Source organism: Cetorhinus maximus, chromosome 15 (assembly GCF_964194155.1).
Source record: "Cetorhinus maximus chromosome 15, sCetMax3.hap1.1, whole genome shotgun sequence".
Classification (NCBI taxonomy): Eukaryota; Metazoa; Chordata; class Chondrichthyes; order Lamniformes; family Cetorhinidae; genus Cetorhinus; species Cetorhinus maximus.
The window spans coordinates 55,423,976-55,445,843 of record NC_135893.1 but is presented as its reverse complement, the minus strand read 5'-3'; the positions used below and the strand labels follow the sequence as shown (position 1 = coordinate 55,445,843).

The 21,868-nt window shown below is 49.2% G+C and overlaps 1 protein-coding gene across 1 annotated transcript in view; it reads right to left on the bottom strand.

The window, feature by feature from the left end:
* nsmce1 (NSE1 component of SMC5/6 complex) overlaps window positions 1-14,184 on the bottom strand; it is a 56,728-nt gene extending 42,544 nt beyond the window's left edge. Inside the window, exons 1-2 of the mRNA XM_078558431.1 lie at window positions 14,098-14,184; window positions 9,201-9,335 (exon numbers count right to left, since the gene is read on the bottom strand). Of these exons, the coding sequence (XP_078414557.1) occupies window positions 9,201-9,318 (118 nt within the window). The 5' untranslated portion in view covers window positions 9,319-9,335; window positions 14,098-14,184. The remainder of the gene's footprint in view (window positions 1-9,200; window positions 9,336-14,097) is intronic.
* Window positions 14,185-21,868: the final 7,684 nt, after the last annotated feature.

Sequence of the window (21,868 nt, the reverse complement as noted above, 5' to 3'; positions counted from 1 at the left end):
ATCTTGGTACACAGTACCACTCTCACTCCATTGTCCAGCACTGATCCCTGGATATCCGGAACAAGAATCTCAGTTGATTTATCTGTAAATTTCCTTTTCGTAATCCTCAGATGTGGAGACCATTTGTAGCACCCAGACTGGGATCAAATCTGGGAACTTCCAGACTGTCAAAAACTTGCATACCCTCTCTCCCTCCTTCCCATACGCTAGCTGCAATCAACACCATACCACTCACCAGTGCATATGCTTCCAACAAATCATCTTTCCGTGCTCCCAGGCCCCTCCACGTGCTCCCAGAACCAAGGGTTGTTCCCAGTGCAAATAAGATTATGTTCTGTTTACTAAATGACATGACACCCCAATTCCCATAAAAGCTCATGAGAATCACTCGACGGATTAGCAAATACATGTCAGTAAATGACCAATCAGCCACACTGCAGCAGCCCACAAACTCTCCCCTGTGTTGGACCAGCATTCCATTGTAAATTAATGAATATTTCAAATTAAATAAAGCCATTATTAAGACGATTGAAAAAGTGCAGGAAGGGGGATTTCCTACATTCATGCAGATGCATTAATCTACTTTCCCGAAAATGTAGGTAAGACTAAAGATAACAACTTATTCCTTTGAAACCATAAAGGAGCTCCACATGGGCAAGTTTAACAGTGATTGGTAGTGGGTTTTCCACTTTCTACTGTATGTTTCCATGTGTGTTAACAGAGTGACTCCGTTCAATTATGCACTACAATGTGGAGATCAAATTCTCATCAGCTCCGCTTCAACATGAAAATCAATTAAATGAAGACAGTGGAATACAACGCATTTGAACTTGCGTCCACACAACAAGCCCTTAATGGCGTTCGGAAGGCACTGAATTCTAGGTACATCACAGTGACAGAATGGTGGGGAGGCGGCACTGAACATCCCTGCAGGCTACGTCCTCAAAGTTCAGAGAGTCGGCATTACAGGAAGTAATGGAACTATCAGGATACAATTTAATGCGAGTCTTTGACAGTCTGTGAAATTCCCACATATGATCCTAATCTGGGAGCTACAAATGGCCTCCACAACCCAGGATTAGGAAAAGAAATTTTAAAAATAAATCAAATGGGATTGTTGTTCCAGATATCCAGGGATCAGTGCTGGACGATGGAGTGAGAGTGGTACTGTGTGCCGAGGGTGAGCACAGAATCAGACAGCATTAACTTTGCCACCAATAGTTGTTAGTCTAACAGTGCTCAAGGAGAATGGTCACTTTAGTTAGGTCCTGGAAGCAGCCCCTTGAATCACATCCCAGGAGTGTTCAATGTCTCCAGGGTAGGAGCAAAGGGATAGAACTAAAAAAATGCATTGGATAAAGTGTTTAAAGTTACAAAAATATTATTTCCTTCAGAAAAAGTTTCAGTATAATGGGGGACTGTGCAATCATTTCCTTCCTCATTTAGCTATAGTCACAATTTCACGAAAACTGATCTCACTAAGTTCCCAATATGTGGTTAGACAGCAACAACTGGTCAAAAGCAAGGGACTTCATAAGAACATAAGAAATTGGAGGGGTAGGCCACTCAGTCCTTCGAGCCCACGTCGCCATTCAATGAGATCATGCTGATGATCTACTTCAACACCATGTTTTTAATATGTAGAAATCTATCGATCTCAGCCTTGAACATACTTAGCAACTGAGCCATCACAGCTCTCTGGAGCACAGAATTCCAAAAATTTATCAACCTCAGTGAAGAAATTCCTCCTCATCTCAGTCCTAAATGACTTGCCCCTTACTCTGAGACTGTGTCCCCTGGTTCTAGACCTCCTCAGCCAGGGGGTTCCTTCCTGCATCTACACTGTCAGGCCCTGTAAGAATTTCATATGTTTGAATGAGATCGCCTCTCATTCTCCTAAGCTCCAGAGAATAAAGGCCCAGTCTATTTAATCTTTCTTCATAGGACAATCTCTCCATCCCAGGAATTAGTTTGGTGAACCTTCATTGCACTCCTCTAAGGCAAGTATAACTTTAAGGTAAGGAAACCAAAATGACACACAATACTCCAGGTGCAGCTCAAAATAATTGCAGTAAGGCATCTTTACTCCTGTGCTCAAATCCTCTTGTAATAAAGGCCAGCATACCATTTGCCTTCTTAATTGGTTGCCATACCTGCATGTTAGCTTTCAGTGGCTTATGAACAAGAATACCCAAGTCTTTTTGAAATTCAATACTTCCCAGCCTCTCATCATTGAAGAAACTCACTGTATTTCTGTTTTTCCAACCAAAGTGGATAACCTCACATTTCTCCACATTGTATTTCATCTGCCAAATTTTTGCCCACTCTCTTAGCTTATCCAAATCCCCTTGAAGTGTCTTTGTATCCTTCTTGGAACTCTCACTTCCACCTAGTTGTGGGTCATCTGAAAATTTGGAAATATTACATTTAATCCCCACATCCAAATCATTGATGTAAAGTGTGAATAAGTGGGGCCCCAAGCACTGATCCTTGCAGTACCCCACTAGTCACAGTCTGCCAACCTGAAAATGACCAATTTGTTCCTACTCTGATTTCTGTCCTTTAACCAGTTCTCAATCCACACCAGCATATTACCCCCAGTCTCACGGGCTCTAATTTTGTTTACTAACTTCTTGTGGGGGACCTTATCAAGACCTTTCTGAAAATCTAAATATAGCACATCCACCAGTTCCCACTTATCTATTCTGCAAGTTACTGAATTTGTGGCTGAAGTTTCACTCGTTTTTTTATTTATTGCTGGGATGAGGGTGTTGCTGGCTAGGGTGCATTTATTGCTCATCCTTAATTGCAATTTGAGGTGGTGGTGGTGAGCTGCCTTCTTGAATCGCTGCTGTCCATGTAAGTACACCCACAGTGCTGTTAGGGAGGGAGTTCCAGGATTTTGACTCAGCAGTGTAAGAACGGGGATATAGTTCCTAGTCAGGATAGTGAGCAACTTGAAAGAGGACTTCAAGGTGGTGGTATTCCCATGTGTCTGCTGCCCTTGTTCTTCTAGACAGTAGTGATCATGGGTTTGGAAAGTGCTGTCAAAGGAGCCTTGGCGAGTTCCTGCAGTGCATCTTTGAGATGGTACACACTGCAATGGTAACCCCCAGGATACGGATAGTGGGGTTTCAGCAATGATAATGCCAACGACAGTGAAGGAACAGTGATATATTTTTGTGTCAGGATGGTGACTGGCTTGGAGGGGAACTTCCAGGAGGTGGTGTTCCCATGTGTCTGCTGCCCTTCTCCCTCTAGGCAGTAGTAATCATGGGTTTGGAAGGTGCTGTCAAAGGAGGCTTGGCGAGTACCCGCAGTGCATCTTGTGGATGATACAAATGGCTGCCACTGTGCGTCACAGGTGGGGGGAGTGGATGTTTGTGGATGGGGTGCCAATCAAGCAGGCTGCTTTTTCCTGGATGGCGTCAAGCTTCTTGAGTATTGTCGGAGCTGCACTCACCCAGGCAAGTGGAGAGTATTTTATCACACTCCTGACTTGTGCCTTGTAGATGGTGGACAGGAGGTATTATCCGCCGCACGATTCCTAGCCTCTGAACTGCTCTTGTAGCCACAGTATTTATCTGGTTAGTCTAGTTGAGTTTCTAGTCAACAGAAACCCCCTAGGATGTAGATAGTGGGGGATTCAGTGATGGTAATGCCATTGAATGTCGAGAGGCAATGGTTAGATTGTCGCTTGTTGGAGACGGTCATTGCCTGACACTAGTGTAGCATGAATGTTACTTGCTCCTTGTCAGCCCAAACCTGGATATTGTCCAGGTCTTTGCCACATTTGGACATGGTCTGCTTCAGTATCTGAGAAGTCGTGGCTGGTGCTGAACATTGTCCAAACATCAGTGAACATCCCCATTTCTGAGCTTATGATGGAAGGAAGGTCATTGATGAAGCAGTTGAAGATGGTTGGGCCGAAGACACTACCCTGAGGAACTCCTGCGGTGATGACCTGGAACTGAGTGGATTGACCTCCAACAACCACAAAACATCTTCCTTTGTGCTAGGTATGACTCCGAACAGCGGAGAGTTTTCCCCCACCCTGATTCCCATTGACCCTAGTTTTGCTCGGGCGCCTTGATGCGACGCTTGGTCAAATGCTGCCTTGATGTCAAGGGCAGCCACTCACCTCACCTGTGGAGCTCAGCACTTTTGTACATGGTTGAACCAAGGCTGTAATGAGGTCAGGGGCTGAGTGATCCTGATGGAACCTAACCTGAGCATCAGTGAGCAGGTTATTGCTAAGCAAGTGCCACTTGGTAGCACTGTTGATGACCCCATTCATCACTTGACTAATGATCGAGAGTAGCCTGATGGGGCAGTAATTGGCCGGGTTGGATTTGCCCTGCTTTGTGTGTACAGGACATACCTGGGCAATTTTCCACATTGCCAGGTAGGTGCCAGCATTGTAGCTGTACTGGAGCAGCTTGGCTAGGGGCACAGCAAGTTCTGGAGTGCATGTTTGCAGTACCATTGCCAGAGTGTTGTCAGGGCCCATAACCTTTGCAGTATCTAATGCCCTCAGCTGTTTCTTGATATCACATGGAGTGAATCAAATTGGCTGGAGGCTGGCATCTGAGATGCTGGGGGCCCCCAGAGAAGGCTGAGATGGATCATCCACTCGGCACTTCTAGCTGAAGATTGTTGCAAATGCTTCAGCCTTATCTTTTGCACTGATGTGCTGGGTTCCCCCAGCATTGATGATGGGGATACTTGTGGAGCCGCCTCCTCCAGTGAGTTGTTAAATTGTCCACCACCATTTACGACGAGATGGGGCAGAGCTTAGATCTGATCCGTTGGTTGTGGAATCGCTCAGCTTTGTCTATCACTTGCCCTTATGCGGTTTGGCATGCGAGTCGTCTTGTGTTCCAGCTTCACCAGGTTGACATCTCATTTTTAGGTATGCCTGGTGCTGCTCCTGGTATGCCCTCCTGCACTCTTCATTGAACCAGGGTTGATCCTATGGCTTGGTGCTGATGGTAGAGTGAGGGATATGCTGGGCCATGAGATTACAAAGGGGCTCATGGTTGCCAGATCTGTTCGAAATTTAGCACAATGGTAGTGCCACACAACACGATGGAGGGTACCCCTCAATGTGAATACTGGATTTCAAACTGTGCGGTGGTCACTCCTACTGATACTGTCATTAACAGACGCATCTGTGGCAGGCAGTTTGTTAGGCTGTTGCTCAACTAGTCTGAGACAGCTCTTCTAATTTTGGCACTAGCCCCTAGATGTTGAGGGGGTTGCGGGGTCATCAGGGCTGAGTTTGCGTTTCCGGTGCCTAGCTCGATGCCATGTGGTCCATTCGGTTCCATTCCTTTTAGACTTTTTAGTGGTAGGATACAATTGAGTGGCTTGCTAGGCCATTTCAGATGGCATTACTGTGGGTCTGAAGTCACACGTAGGCCCGACCAGGTAACGATGGCAGATTTCCTTCCCTAAAGGACATTAGTGAACCAGATGGGTTTTCCAACCATCAACAATGGTTTCATGGTCATTGTTAGACTTTTAATTCAAGACTTTTATTGAATTCACCATCTGCCGTGGCGCGATTTGAACCCAGGTCCCCAGACCTTACCCTGAGTCAATGGATTACCAGTCCAAGGGCAATGCCACTACGCTACCGCCTCCCCCTCAAGGAAAGTGGGGAAAATTCAATGGAAACAATTCTGGTAAATAAACCACACTGCAGCGTGAGCCACAGTGGGCGAAGGAGGGCAAGGGGAGGGTGGGTGGATGATAGGCTGCACTGTGGAAATTTTTGTATCAAACACAAGAGAGAGATGGATTCCCACACCTCATGTACCTGCTAACTTTCCTCAACCAACTCATTCCTATATAAAATATTCTTTTTTTGTAACATCTGTCCACTTTCAGATATTTTTTAAAAGTAAAAAAACTGAAGCTCCTGGTCATTGATCTGAAGCTTGAAATTGGCCATTGGTACCTAATTTTCTTTATAACAAGCTACAATTAATTCGATCGACCTTATTTAAACCATTTTCCTCCAGAAGGAGTACCTAAGCAGTCTAGGTAAGCAGCTAACCACACAACTCGGCTTCAGACCCCAGGCTAGTCATGAGGAAAACTATAGCAGATCCACTGGTATCACGAAAAGTAGATCAACAGCTTTCAGCCTGCTGTTGGTGGGGTTGTGCTGTGTATATTTGCTACATAACAAGTCACTGCACTTGCAAGTAACTTATTTTAAATGTTTGAGATATGACAAGGTGCTATGTAAAGCAGCGGATGGTTTATGTAAACCAACGGATCAGATCTAAGATCTGCAGTCTTGGCACATCCAGTCGTGAGTGGTGGTGGATAATTAAACAACTCAATGGAGGAGGAGGCACCACAAATATCCTCATCCTCAATGATGGAGGAGCCCAGCACAGCAGTGCAAAAGACAAGGCTGAAGCATTCACAAAAATCTTCAGCTAGAAGTACCGAGTGGATGATCATCTTGGCCTCCTCCGGAGGTCCCCAGCATCACAGATGCCAGTCTTCAGCCAATTCGATGCACTCCACGTGATATCAAGAAATGGCTGAAGGCACTGGATACTGCAAAGGCTATGGGCCCTGACAATATTCCGGCAATAGTACTGAAGACTTGTGCTCCAGAACTTGCTGCGCCCCTAGCCAAGCTGTTCCAGTACAGCTACAACACTGGCATCTACTCGGCCATGTGGAAAATTGCCCAGCTATGTCCTGTACACAAAATGCAGGACAAATCCAAGCCGGCCAATTACCGCCTCATCAGTCTACTCTCGATCATCAGTAATGGAAGGGGTCATCAACAGTGCTATCAAGCGGCATTTGCTTAGCAATAACCTGCTCACTGATGCCCAGTTTGGGTTCAGTCAGGGCTACTCAGCTCCTGACATCATTACAGCCTTGGTTCAAACATAGAATAAAGAGCTGAACTCCTGAGGTGAGGTGAGAGCGACTGCCCTTGACATCAAGGCAGCATTTGACCGAGTGTCACATCAAGAAGTGCTAGCAAAACTGGGGTCAATGGGAATCAAGGGGAAAACTCTCCGCTAGTTGGAGTCATACCTAGCACAAAGGAAGATAGTTGTGGTTGTTGGAGGTCAGTCATCTCAGTTCCAAGACATCACTGTAGGAGTTCCTCAGGGTAGTGTCCTAGGCCCAACCATCTTCAGCTGTTTCATCAATGACCTTCCTTCCATCATAAGGTCAGAAGTGGGGATGTTCGCTGATGATTGCACAATGTTCAGCACCATTTGCAGCTCCTCAGATACTGAAGCAGTCCATGTCCAAATGCAACAAGACCTGGACAACATCCAGGCTTGGGCTGACAAGTGGCAAGTAACATTCGCGCCACAGAAGTATCAAGCAACGGCCATCTCCAACCAGAGAGAATCCAACCATCGCCCCTTGATGTTCAATGGCATTACCATCACTGAATCCCCCACTATCGACATCCTGGGAGTTACCATCGGCCAGAAACTGAACTGAACTAGCCATATAAATACTGTGACTACAAGAGCAGGTCAGAGGTTAGGAATTGTGCAATAAATAACTCACCTCCTGACTTCCCAAAGCCTGTCCACCATCTACAAGGCACAAGTCAGGAGTGTGTTGGAATACTCGCCACTTGCCTGGATGAGCGCAGCTCCTACGACGCTGAAGAAGCTTGACACCATCCAGGACAAAGCAGCTCACTTGATTGGCACCACATCCACAAACATTCACTCCCTCCACCACCGACGCACAGTAGCAGCAGTATGTACCATCTGCAAGATGCACTGCAGGAACTCCTTAGACAGCATCTTCCAAACCCACAACCACTACCATCTAGAAGGACAAGGGCAGCAGATAGGTGGGAACATCACGATCTGGAAGTTCCCCTCCAAGTCACTCACCATACTGGCTTGGAAATATATCGCTGTTCCTTAACTGTAGCTGGGTCAAAATCCTGGATCTCCCTTCCTGACAGCACTGTGGGTGTGCCTGCATCACATGGACTGCAGCGGCTCAAGGCAGCAGCTCACCACCATGTTCTCAAGAACAACTAGGGATGGGCAATAAATGCTGGCCCAGCCAGCGAAGTCCACATCCCGTGAATGAATAAAAAAAATGAAAATCCATGCCTCTCTTTTATCTGGCTATTGCATGACAAGGATTACAACTAATATCACATAACAAGTAAATCTGCTCCAGCATGCACCGGAAGCTTCCATACAAACATATGAATTAGGAGCAGGACAAGGCCTTTCGGCTCATTGAGCCTCTTCCACCATTTGATAAGATCATGGCTGATCTGATTGTGGCTTCAACTCTACTTTCCTGTCTATCCTCTATATCCTTTGACTTCCTTGTCAATAAAGAATCTAACTCAACCTTAAAAATATTCAATGCCCCTGCCTCTACTGCTCTCTGGGGAAGAGAATTCCACAGACTAACAACCCTTAGAGAAAAACACTTCTCATCTTCATCTTAAATGGGGGAACGCCTTATTTTTAAACAGTTCTATTCTCTCCCATAAGGGGAAACATCCTCTCACTACCACCCTGTCAAGTCCCCTGGGGAATCTTATATGTTTTAATAAGATCACCTCTCATTCTTCTAAACTCCAATGGATACAGGCCCAACCTTTCCTCATAAGATAAACCCTATCATCCCAGGAATCAAGGAACCTTCTCGGAACTGCTTCTAATGCAATTCTATCCTTTCTTAAATAAGGAAACCAAAACTACACACTACTCCAGATGTCGTCTCACATCCTGTTCAGCTGTAGCAAAGCTTCCCTACTTTTATATTCCATTCCCCTTGCAATAAACATCAACATTCCATTTGCTTTCCTAATCATTTGTTGGACCTGCATACTAACATTTTGTGATCCATTTCTCTCCGGACTGCAATCTCCCTATTTAAATAATATGCTGCTTTTTTATTTTTCCTGCCAAACTGGACAAGTTCACATTTTCACACATTATACTCCATCTGCCAAATTTTTGGCCATTTAACCTTTTATATCCCTTTGCAGACTCCTTATGTCCTCATCACAACTTATTCTCCCACCAATATTTGTGTCATCAGCAAATTTAGAAGCCTTCATCCTTTGGTCCCTTCATCCAAATCATTTATATAAATCTTTCAGGCAGGATTTCTCTACTGAGAAAAACCATAGAAAATAAATGTGCAACAAACAGTTGGCTGACCTTTATATGTTTCACAGCAGTGCTTGTGCAATTTTCTCGCCATGGAACCTTCCAGAATTCCCTGAGACATCATAGTCTGCAAGAATCGTCTGTGGCTCTCATTTAGTACTGCTGCCATGACGATTCCTCAATCTCCTGGAGAAAAATTCAGATTCTATTGAGATCCTTGGCATCAAGACATGTAATATGACAGTCGCACTTGAATTATATACAGAGTCAGCTCTGTATAGTGTCAGTCGTAGCATACAGTAGGGAGCACTCTCTGGCCTCCGAATCAGGACATGTACTCAAATCCCAGTTCAGAGGCTCAAGTATAAACATGTAGACAGACACCTCAGGTTTTTTGGATGAAACATTAAACCAAGGCCCAACCTAACCTCTTAAGTGCTATTTGGAAGAGCAGTGACGTTCTTTCTGGGTCTTGGGCCAATATGTATCTCTCAATTAGCAGCATAAAAAAATTAACTGGTCATTATTTCATTGTTGCTTGTGGGAGTTTGTTGTGTGCATAGGAAATACATCATTGCCCCCGCACCCCCTCACCCACCCAATTCCCCCATCTTCTCCCAAAACCCATCCCCTCCTCTTTCCCTCCCAATCCCTCCATCTGCCTCACCTCCACACCCCTCACCTCTCCATTCCCCCAATCCCACCTCCATTGCTTCCCCCTCTCTCCCAACATTCCCTCCCCCCTCCATTCACCCACGTCCATTCCACCCTCCCTCCACTACCACTTCCCACCTCCTTTCTCATTCCGTCCTCTCCTCCCTCCACCCTCTATTCCCTACTGCCCCCTCCCTCCCTCCACCCTCTGTTCCCTACTGCCCCCTCCCTCCCTCCACCCATTGTTCCCTACTGCCCCCTCCCTCCCTCCACCCTCTGTTCCCTACTGCCAGCTCCCCCCCTCCCTCCCTCCACCCTCTGTTCCCTACTGCCAGCTCCCCCCCTCCCTCCCTCCACCCATTGTTCCCTACTGCCCCCTCCCTCCCTCCACCCATTGTTCCCTACTGCCAGCTCCCTCCCTCCACCCTCTGTTCTCTACTACCCCCTCCCTCCCACCCTCCCAACTACCCCCTCCCTCCCACCCTCCCAACTACCCCCTCCTCCCCACCCTCCCAACTACCCCCTCCCTCCCACCCTCCCAACTACCCCCTCCCTCCCACCCTCCCAAATACCCCCTCCCTCCCACACTCCAACTTCCCCCTCCCTCCCACCCTCCCAACTACCCCCTCCCTCCCACCCTCCCAACTAACCCTCCCTCCCATCCTCCCAACTACCCCCTCCCTCCCACCCTCCCAACTACCCCCCTCCCTCCCACCCTCCCAACTACCCCCTCACTCCCACCCTGCCAACTACCCCCTCCCTCCCACCCTCCCAACTACCCCTCCCTCCCACCCTCCCAACTACCCCCTCCCACCCTCCCAACTACCCCCTCCCTCCCTCCCTCCTACCTCCTCCCTCCCTCCTACTCCCTCCCTCCCTCCATCCTACCCCCCTCCCTCCCTCCATCCTACCCCCCTCCCTCCCTCCATCCTACCCCCCTCCCTCCCTCCATCCTACCCCCCTCCCTCACTCCATCCTACCCCCTCCCTCCCTCCATCCTACCCCCCTTCCTCCCTCCATCCTACCCCCCTCCCTCCCATCCTTTCCCATCCCCATTCCCTCAAGCGTGCTCCGTTCCCTTCTTGCCAACCCATTCCCTCCTGGACTCTCCATTCAGTCCTCCATTCGTTATGGCATTCCTCCTTCTGCCTCCATTCCCTCATCCACTTCCCCCTCACAACTCCACTCAGTCCTCCATTTCCCCCCTCACCCCTTCCATTCCCTGCTGGATTCTGCCTTGCATTCCCTCCCCCTTCCATTTCCTCCTTGTACACCACCTCCCCTGTGCATTCCCCCTCCATTGCCTCCTCTTCCCCCTTACCCCCCCCTCCACTCCCTCCTTTTCCCCCTCAGCTCCCTTCTCCTCTTCCCCCTCAACCTCTCCCCTCCTGCCTGCCCTCCTCGGCCCTGCCGGCGATCCCTCTTCCGCCCCCTCTGCGCTCCACCCTCCGTTTCCATTCCCTCCTGCGTTGCCTCCTCCCCCTCCATTCCATCCAGCATTCCCTCCTACACCCTTCCTATTCCCTCCATTCCCTCCTGTGTTCCCTCCTCCCCATTTCCCCTCTACCCCTCATTGCACCTTGTCCCCTCCTCCCACCCTACATTCCCTCCATTCCACCCGCCATTGTCCCCTCTTGCATTCCTCCCCTCCATTCCCTCCTGTGCTCCCTGCCCTTTCCCTCCCCATTCCCTCCTGCCCCCACTACCCGCGCACTCCGCCCTCCGCCCCCACCCCCCGCGCACTCCGCCCTCCGCCCCCACCCCCCGCGCACTCCGCCCTCCGCCCCCACCCCCCGCGCACTCCGCCCTCCGCCCCCACCCCCCGCGCACTCCGCCCTCCGCCCCCACCCCCCGCGCACTCCGCCCTCCGCCCCCACCCCCCGCGCACTCCGCCCTCCGCCCCCACCCCCCGCGCACTCCGCCCTCCGCCCCCACCCCCCGCGCACTCCGCCCTCCGCCCCCACCCCCCGCGCACTCCGCCCCCACCCCCCGCGCTCTCCGCCCTCCGCCCCCACCCCCCGCGCTCTCCGCCCTCCGCCCCCACCCCCCGCGCTCTCCGCCCTCCGCCCCCACCCCCCGCGCACTCCGCCCTCCGCCCCCACCCCCCGCGCACTCCGCCCTCCGCCCCTCCGCCCCCACCCCCCGCGCACTCCGCCCTCCGCCCCCACCCCCCGCGCACTCCGCCCTCCGCCCCCACCCCCCGCGCACTCCGCCCTCCGCCCCCACCCCCCGCGCACTCCGCCCTCCGCCCCCACCCCCCGCGCACTCCGCCCTCCGCCCCCACCCCCCGCGCACTCCGCCCTCCGCCCCCACCCCCCGCGCACTCCGCCCTCCGCCCCCACCCCCCGCGCACTCCGCCCTCCGCCCCCACCCCCCGCGCACTCCGCCCTCCGCCCCCACCCCCCGCGCACTCCGCCCTCCGCCCCCACCCCCCGCGCACTCCGCCCTCCGCCCCCACCCCCCGCGCACTCCGCCCTCCGCCCCCACCCCCCGCGCACTCCGCCCTCCGCCCCCACCCCCCGCGCACTCCGCCCTCCGCCCCCACCCCCCGCGCACTCCGCCCTCCGCCCCCACCCCCCGCGCACTCCGCCCTCCGCCCCCACCCCCCGCGCACTCCGCCCTCCGCCCCCACCCCCCGCGCACTCCGCCCTCCGCCCCCACCCCCCGCGCACTCCGCCCTCCGCCCCCACCCCCCGCGCACTCCGCCCTCCGCCCCCACCCCCCGCGCACTCCGCCCTCCGCCCCCACCCCCCGCGCACTCCGCCCTCCGCCCCCACCCCCCGCGCACTCCGCCCTCCGCCCCCACCCCCCGCGCACTCCGCCCTCCGCCCCCACCCCCCGCGCACTCCGCCCTCCGCCCCCACCCCCCGCGCACTCCGCCCTCCGCCCCCACCCCCCGCGCACTCCGCCCTCCGCCCCCACCCCCCGCGCACTCCGCCCTCCGCCCCCACCCCCCGCGCACTCCGCCCTCCGCCCCCACCCCCCGCGCACTCCCTCCTCCGCCCCCACCCCCCGCGCACTCCCTCCTCCGCCCCCACCCCCCGCGCACTCCCTCCTCCGCCCCCACCCCCCGCGCACTCCGCCCTCCGCCCCCAACCCCCGCGCACTCCGCCCTCCGCCCCCACCCCCCGCGCACTCCGCCCTCCGCCCCCACCCCCCGCGCACTCCCTCCTCCGCCCCCACCCCCCGCGCACTCCGCCCTCCGTCCCCACCCCCCGCGCACTCCGCCCTCCGCCCCCACCCCCCGCGCACTCCCTCCTCCGCCCCCACCCCCCGCGCACTCCCTCCTCCGCCCCCACCCCCCGCGCACTCCGCCCTCCGCCCCCACCCCCCGCGCACTCCCTCCTCCGCCCCCACCCCCCGCGCACTCCCTCCTCCGCCCCCACCCCCCGCGCACTCCGCCCTCCGCCCCCACCCCCCGCGCACTCCGCCCTCCGCCCCCACCCCCCGCGCACTCCGCCCTCCGCCCCCACCCCCCGCGCACTCCGCCCTCCGCCCCCACCCCCCGCGCACTCCGCCCTCCGCCCCCACCCCCCGCGCACTCCCTCCTCCGCCCCCACCCCCCGCGCACTCCCTCCTCCGCCCCCGCGCACTCCCTCCTCCGCCCCCACCCCCCGCGCACTCCCTCCTCCGCCCCCACCCCCCGCGCACTCTCCTCCGCCCCCACCCCCCGCGCACTCCCTCCTCCGCCCCCACCCCCCGCGCACTCCCTCCTCCGCCCCCACCCCCCGCGCACTCCCTCCTCCGCCCCCACCCCCCGCGCACTCCCTCCTCCGCCCCCACCCCCCGCGCACTCCCTCCTCCGCCCCCACCCCCCGCGCACTCCCTCCTCCACCATTCTCTCTGCCCCTTCCATTTCCTCCCAACCCCCCCCCTCCATTTCCTCCCAACCCCCCCCCTCCATTTCCTCCCAACCCCCCCCTCCATTTCCTCCCAATCCCCTCCCCCTCCATTTCCTCCCAATCCCCTCCCCCTCCATTTCCTCCCAATCCCCTCCCCCTCCATTTCCTCCCAATTCCCACTCCCTCCATTTCCTCCCAATCCCCTCCCCCTCCATTTCCTCCCAATCCCCTCCCCCTCCATTTCCTCCCAATCCCCTCCCCCTCCATTTCCTCCCAATCCCCTCCCCCTCCATTTCCTCTTACGTGCCCTCCAACCCCTCCCCCATTCCCCCTTACCGCACCCCCGCCCCTGCTCTGCACTCCCCCCGCGCGCTCCCCCCTATTTCCCTCCTCTATTCGCTCCTCCCCCGTTTCCCCCTCCCCGAGAGCCACATCCCTATTTGTTCTCTCACCTCTCCCCCGTCTCCAGGTTTTCCGTTCCCACAGTAACCGCCACTCCGACGAGGCACCGCGCTCCCTGCCCCGCAATGCATTCTGGGCCAAAGCTCTTAAAGGGACACTCCCGCTCATTTCATAAAGGGGACCTCAGTCCGGCTTTGCCTTGTTCAATATATGTTCCAATGAGAGGTCCTCATCGACCTGAAACGTTAAATCAGTTTCTCTCTCTCTACAGATACTGCCTGACATGCTGACTATGTTCAGCATGTTTTACTTCAGATTTCCAGCATCTGCAGTATTTTGCATTTGCCACATTCAAAATCTTTTAGGGGCTTGCCTTCCCAGGGGATACATTTCTCAAACCTCTGGGCTCTAGATAGGTTAGGATCAACGCCCTGGGCTAAGGGCACAGATTGGTGCATGCTTTGCTATGAGTGTGATAACAGTTAGGAAATATCAACAGGTTTAGATAAAATCAACATGGGTTTACGAACGTGAAATCATGTTTGGCAAACCTACTGGAGTTTTTGAGGACATAACTAGCAGAATAGATAAGGGAGAACCAGTAGATGTGATCTATTTGGATTTTCAGAAAGTTTTTGATAAAGTTACACATAAGAGGTTAGTGTGTAAAATTAAAGCACATGGGATTGAGGGTAATATGGATTGAGAATTGGTTAGCAGACAGGAAACAGAATAGGAATAAATGGGTCTTTTTCAGAGTGGCAGGCAGTGACTAGTTGGTTACTGCAAGGATCAGTTCTTGGGCCCCAGCTATTCATAATATATATCAATGATTTGGATGAGGGAACCAAATGTAATATTTCCAAGTTTGCTGATGACAAATCTTGGTGAAAATGTGAGCAGTAAGGAGGATGCTAAGTGGTTTCAAGGCAATTTAGACAGGTTGAGTGAGTGGGCAAAAACATGGCAGATGCAGTATAACATGGATAAGTGTGAAGTTATCCTCTTTGGTAAGAAAAACAGAATGGCAATGTTGGAAATGTTGATGAACAAAGAGGCCTGGGTGTCCTTGTACACCAATCACTGAAAGCAAACATGCAGGTGCAGCAAGCAACTAAGAAGGCAAATAGTATGTTAGCCTTCATTGTAAGAGGACTTGAGAACAGGAGCAAGGATGTCTTACTGCAGCTGTACAGGGCCTTGGTGAGACCACACCTGGAGTGTTGTGTACAGTTTTGGTTTCCTTACCTAAGAAAGGATATACTTGCCATAGGGACAGTGCAACAAAGGCTCACCAGGCTGATTCCTGGGATGGCAGAATTGTCATATGAGGAGGTATTGGGCCGACTAGGCCTGTATTCACTGGAGTTTAGAAGAAAGAGGAGATCTCACTGAAACATATAAAATTCTGACAAGGATGTACCGACTGCATGCAGGGATGATATTTCCTCTGGCAGGGGTGTCTAGAACAAGGGGTCACAGTCTCAGGATGCAAGGTAGACCATTTAGAGCTGAGACGAGGAGAAACCTCTTCACTCAGAGGGTGGTGAACCTATGGAATTCTCTACCACAGAAGGCTGTGGAGGCCAAGTCACTGAATATATTTAAGAAGGAAATAGATAGATTTCTGGGTTCTAAAGGCATCAAGGGGTATGGGGAGAGTGCGGGAGTATGGCGTTGAGATACAGGACCAGCCATGATCATATTGAATGGCGGAGCAGGCTCGAAGGGCCAAATGACCTACTCCTGCTCCTATTTTCTATGTTTCTATGGAAGTTCTAAATAAAAATGCTGCACATTGAGAGACACAGAATCCAAATAAAAAGAATGAACATATAAACCAGCAGTGTCCAATGCCAAATAGTTTGCAAGGGAGACTCCTCTAGGTTCGATTCACAGATTGGAAAGGGCACATGGCTGAGAAAGAGGGCAGACAAAATAACATGGTGATTTAATTTGTCAAGTTTCCTTTCTTTTTCTGATTTGGGTTTTATTAGTTGTACGCCACCGAAAGGGAATACTTCTGTTAGATTACTTATTTGATGACATTGGCAACCCATTATCTCCTTTCCTTAAGGGTTTCAATTAAATGTGTTTTACAGCCAATGAAATATTTTTCAAGTGTAGTCATTGTTAAAATGTAGGAAATGTAGCAGCCAATTTACACACAGCAAGATTCCACAAACAACAGCATGATCTTGACCAGATAATAGTTAGCCTGACATCAGTCATCGGGAACTTGCTAGAATCTATCATTAAGAGAGTCTTACCAATGCACTTAGAAAAACTTAGTATTATTAGAACAAGTCAACATAGCTTTAAGAAAGGGAAATCCTGTTTGGCAAATTTATTAGAGTTTTTTGAGGATGTAATTAGTAGGGTAGATAAAGGAGAGCCAGTAAACATAGTATACTTGGATTTCCAAAAGGCATTCGATAAGGTGCCAAACTAAAGTTTAATACACAAGATAAGAGCTCCTAGAGTTGGGGTTGATATCTTAGCATGGATAGAGGATTGGTTAACAGACAGGAGAGAAAGTAGGGATTAGCAAAGCAATTTCAGGTTGGCAAACTGCAACTAGTGGAGTACCACAAGGATCTGCTATTTACAATCTATATTAACGACTTAGACAAAGAGGCAGAGAGGAATGTACCTAAGTTTGCTACCAATAGAAAGTTAGGTGGGAATGCAAGCTGTGAGGGCACAAAGAGACTGCACAGAGATATAGACAAGTTAAATGAGTGGGCAACAAGGTGGCAGATGGAGTATAATGTGGGGAAATATGAGGCACTTTGGTTATAAGAATAGAAAAGCAGAATGAAACTTGTAGATGTTGATTTTCAGAGAAATGTGTACTCGCACAAAGAACACGAAAAGTTAGTATGCAGGTACAGCAAGCAATTAAGAATGCAAATGACATGTTGGCCTTTATTACAAGGAGATTGGAATACAAGAATAAAGAAGTCTTACTATAATTGTATGAGGCTTTGGTGAGACCAAGCCTGGAATACTGTGTGCAATTTTGGTCTCCATATTTAAGGAAGGATATACTTGCATTAGAGGCAACCCAGCAGATGTTCATCAGTTTCATCCTTGGAATGAGAAGTTTGTCCTACGATAAGACACTAAGTAAATTGGGTTTATATTCTCTGGATTTTAGAAGAATGAGAAGTAATCTTATTGAACCATTCAAGCTTATGAAGGGGCTTGACAGGGCATATACCGAGACATTACTTCCCCTGGCTGAGGAATCTTGAACAAGGGGGTACAGTTTCGGGAAAAGGGGCAGATCATCTGGGACTGAGATGAGGAGAAATTTCTTCATTCAAAGGATTGTGGTTCTTTGGAATTCTCTACCCCAGAGAGCTGTGGGTGTGGCATCATTGAGTATATTTATGGCTGAGATAGACAGATTTTTGGACTTTCAAGGAATCCAGAGATCTGGGGAACAGGCAGGAAAGTGGAGTTGAAGCCCAAGATCAGCCATGATCATATTTAATGGTGGAGCAGGCTCAACCCACAGTATGATCTTCTCCTGCTCCTATTTCTTATGTTCTTGTGTGATTTGAGGAATAAATATTTGTCAAGACACCAGGGATAACTACCCTGCTCTTCTCTGAAATAATGTCATGGGAACTTTTACGTTCTCCAAAGAGAGCAACCAGCACCTCTGACAGTGCAGCTCTCCCTCGGGCACCTTTGAGACCTGGTCAGGACTCCATATGATGTTCAGTTTACATTCAGATTTTACTAGCTCAGCTCTGCAAAGGTTCAACATGGAGCAATCCTAATCTCTGTTCATTTTATCTACATTAATCTGACACACACAATTTGCAATAGACCTGCCAAATAAATCAAGTTTCCCAGGCTTGTAAACACATTTCACACATGCCTCATTTTGCAGATACTGCCAGCTTTTTTGAGGCACACAGTTGACGTGTTGGTGCTTGTTGTCTGAAGTCTGCCAATTTTAACTTTGCACTAACTCTTTGGGCTGGGTTTCCTACATTACAGCAGTGACTAAACTTCAAAAACGCTTCATTGGCTGTAAAACACTTTGGAAGCTCCTGAGCTTGTGAAAGGCACTAGATGGATGCAAGTCTTGCTTTTCTTTCTGAGTATTTCCAGAATGCCCCAAAAGCTTTTCATGTGAATGCACAGAATTCCATGTGGAACTGGTGGCACTCACACCGACTCTGGCCAGTAGCTGTGATATAATGACATTTTTTTTTAAATCCCTGGGAAGAGTCCACACCTTTTACAATCTCTGATTTGAATTTGAGATTTCTCCCATTGCTCTCGATCCATTTCTTTGTTCCTCTGCTGTGTTACTTTGATGCAGCTTCTGTTTATCAGCTCATTAATCTTTGGTTCTTCCTGATTTAACACATCTGCTGTATGTTTAAACTATAACTGGAAGAGGCTTCAATTCAGTCAAGATGTTGTTTAAATATAATCCTGTTCGTCACCAACTTTCTCCGATCTTTTCATTTGGGCTTTCACCACCTACCAACTTATCATTCAGCTTCTTATTTTTATCTAAACAAATCACTTGATATAAAATTAACAGTTTTATTTTTGTTGCTGTAGTCAATGGGTTATTATTAGAAAACGTACTGATGTAAATGAAAAAGAAAGACTTGCATTCCTACAGCACCTTTCACAACCAAAGTGCTTTACAAACAATGAATTACTTTTGAAATTAGTAACTGTTGTAATGCAAGAAACCTGACAGCCAATTTGCACACACCAAGCTCCCAGTAAACAGCAATATGTTAATGACCTGTTTTCGTGATAACAGGCTGAGATAAATATTGGCCAGGACATCAAGCAGAACTCTGCTGATCTTCTTTGGATAGTGCCATGGGATCTTTTATGGTGGCATAATGGCATTATCACCGGACTAGTATTCCAGAGACCTGGGGTAATGCCGGGTTCGAATCCCATGGCAGATGGTGAAATTTGAATTCAATAAAAATCTGGAATTAAAAGTCTGATGATGACCACGAAACCATTGCCAATTGTCATAAAAATCCATCTGGTTCACCAATGTCCTTTAGGGAAGGAAATCTGCCATCCTTACCTGGTCTGGCCTACATGTGACTCCAGACTCACAGCAATGTGGTTGACTCTTAAATGCCCTCTGAACAAGGGCAGTTGGGGATGGGCAATAAATGCAGGTCTAGCCAGCGATGCCCACATCCCATGAACAAATGAAAAAAGTTTCCATCTGAGAGGTCAGATGGAGCCTCAGTTTAACATCTCATCCGAAAGATGGCACCTCCAGCAATGCAGAGTTCCATCAATACTGCATTGAATGTCAACCTGGGTTATGAGCGTAAGTCTATGGAGTGGGAGCAGCCCCACCACCTTTTGACTGAGGTTGCGACCCACTAAGCCACAGCTGGAAGATATCTGGTTAACATTGTATTGATTTTTTACTGCGGTCGGTCCTTTTGATTTCCTGATTAATGTTTCATCTTTGAACTAAAACCAAGTGACAAACACTCAACAAGCCAAAAGATTAACTTGTTTCTCATCAGCTGAGTTCAGGCTATAAACTGTATTTATGAAATACAGCTGTCATTCGGTAATGCTGCTGGAGTTTTTAAATATTTAAAGTGATGAGATCTGCATTGTTGTCACGTACTGTGATGTAGAATGATGTTCTCATTCTATAAGTATTATTTTATTAATAACTTCTATAGAATAAAAACTTTCTTTTGAAACAACTTTCTGGAAGAAAATCACAGTACACTTAAAAATGCAGGAAAATGCACTAAAAAGTGTCAAAGTCAAAACTTCCAGTAAGGTTTGCAGCCGAACAACCCAGAACATAAATATTGCTTTTCAGAGCTCACTTCCTTCTCAAAATGTCTAAAACCATCACTGCAAAGCTTATATCTGTGTATAATTTCATTTTTCCTCCTCTGTTACAACTGTTGGCATATTGGGTGTGGCTGAAGTTCACTAACGGCAGGTTCAAACTCCATTTTACTCCCATTGTCTACTTGTTTTTAATTTGTCAAATGAGAGGCTATTGGATTTCAGTTTCGTCAGAAAAACAAACTGGATTGTGGAACGTAATCTCACATTGCAAACAAAAATCCTGAAAGCTCAATGTAATAGAAAAACGTCTAACTAGATCAGTTGACTTGAACAGTCACTTAAATCACAGGCCATTATTCAGGGCAATTTTTCAGTCTCATTTTACTTTTTGCCATTAGCATCCTTTCTGGACCCGTCTCAAATCATTTGAGTCTGTTGGGCAGCTTTGCTGAGTTTGTAAATTAACTAGTATAACACTCACAATTGACCGAATAATCAAGTGTGCATTTGGCGGGGATCATGCACGTGCTTTATAATCTCCCAATGTTTCTTGTAATCACAAGTGTTAATATGGCAATCATCTTGTTAAAACCAATTGCTAGTTAGACTGGTGGTAGGCATTAATTATCCCATCTAAATAGAATAAAAAGTCACAGCTGGAACACTTTGCGTGGAAGCAACTAGCATTGAGGAATTGTCTTGGAAATAAACCAGCTTTAACCAAGAGACCGGCCTTGATTAATCCTTCCATCACAAAGTCTTATTGTGAATAACATGGTTGCAGAGGATGAACTTTAAGTTTTGCTGATTAATTGCTGTATTTGAAGCTTTCTGTCTCAGTCCTTGGAGGGAAGAGAAGTGTACTGTTGCTAACAATTTAAGTTATGGAATGGTGGAAAGACAGTGCAAAATCACAAGCTTTGACTATTCATCAATTTTTTTCTGACTCTGAACCTTATCAGCAATGGAAGGCTGAAGTTGAAATGTGGACCTAGGTTACAGCTACACTCCGGAAGAAGCAAGGTGTGGCTTTGGTGTGATCATTACCAGTCAAAAGTAAGATAAGGTGTAAAGTATTTTCAGAGTGGAAAGTGGATGATTTGGATCATGAAGAGGGATTAAACCGCCTGATACAATTTTTGGATAAGTTAAATAAAAAGGATGAGTTATTGGAGTGTATGAAGCTTGGACGATCTTTGATAGGTTTAGGAAATCAGATGATCAGTCCATGGAAGAATATATCATGGATTTTGGTAAGTGGTGCAGGAGACGACAGTGATTTGAACTTGAAATTCCAGAATTGGTATTGGCATTTAAATTACTGGACTGTGCTCATATTTCCCATGTTGATAGTCTTTTAGTACTGACAGGGGTTCAGTTCTGGGAGAAAGAATCTCTCTTAGATCAAATGGCTGCTGCCCTAAAAAAAATTCTGGGGAAACAGTCGTTCCCTGCCACTTTTTCAGCAAATGTGAACAACTATGCTGTAAAACAGAGGATAGAGGATTTAATGGTGACTGAATTTTGCGGTCGACCAAATATTAGATAAAGATTCCAATATAAAGATGGGTTTAATGACGAGGTCTGAAAATGGTCGTAAACCTAGCCAATTTGAGAGTCTGGACAAAGTGTGTCTGGGATGGTGACTGTAGATGTTTAAACCCAAAAAATGCACGGGGAATGGTTAATCAGTGTGATTCCCAGTACCATTACACACTGAACTGCCCACAGAGAAGGAATCATGTTTTTGAAGTGACTCACGAGACGGAGTTATCTGAAACTGAAAATGATGATGGTGACTGCCATGATGGAATTGTATTGATCACTGATAGTTTGAATCCAGTGATGAGTATCTTGATGTTAGATTCCTTCAACTGTGCAGTTCTGGACAGTGGTTGCACTTCTACAGTGTGAGGCATAGACTGGCTTGACCGCTATCTGGAGTCTCTCCATGAGGCAGACCGGCTGAAGGTCAAGGAGTATGAAAGCTCT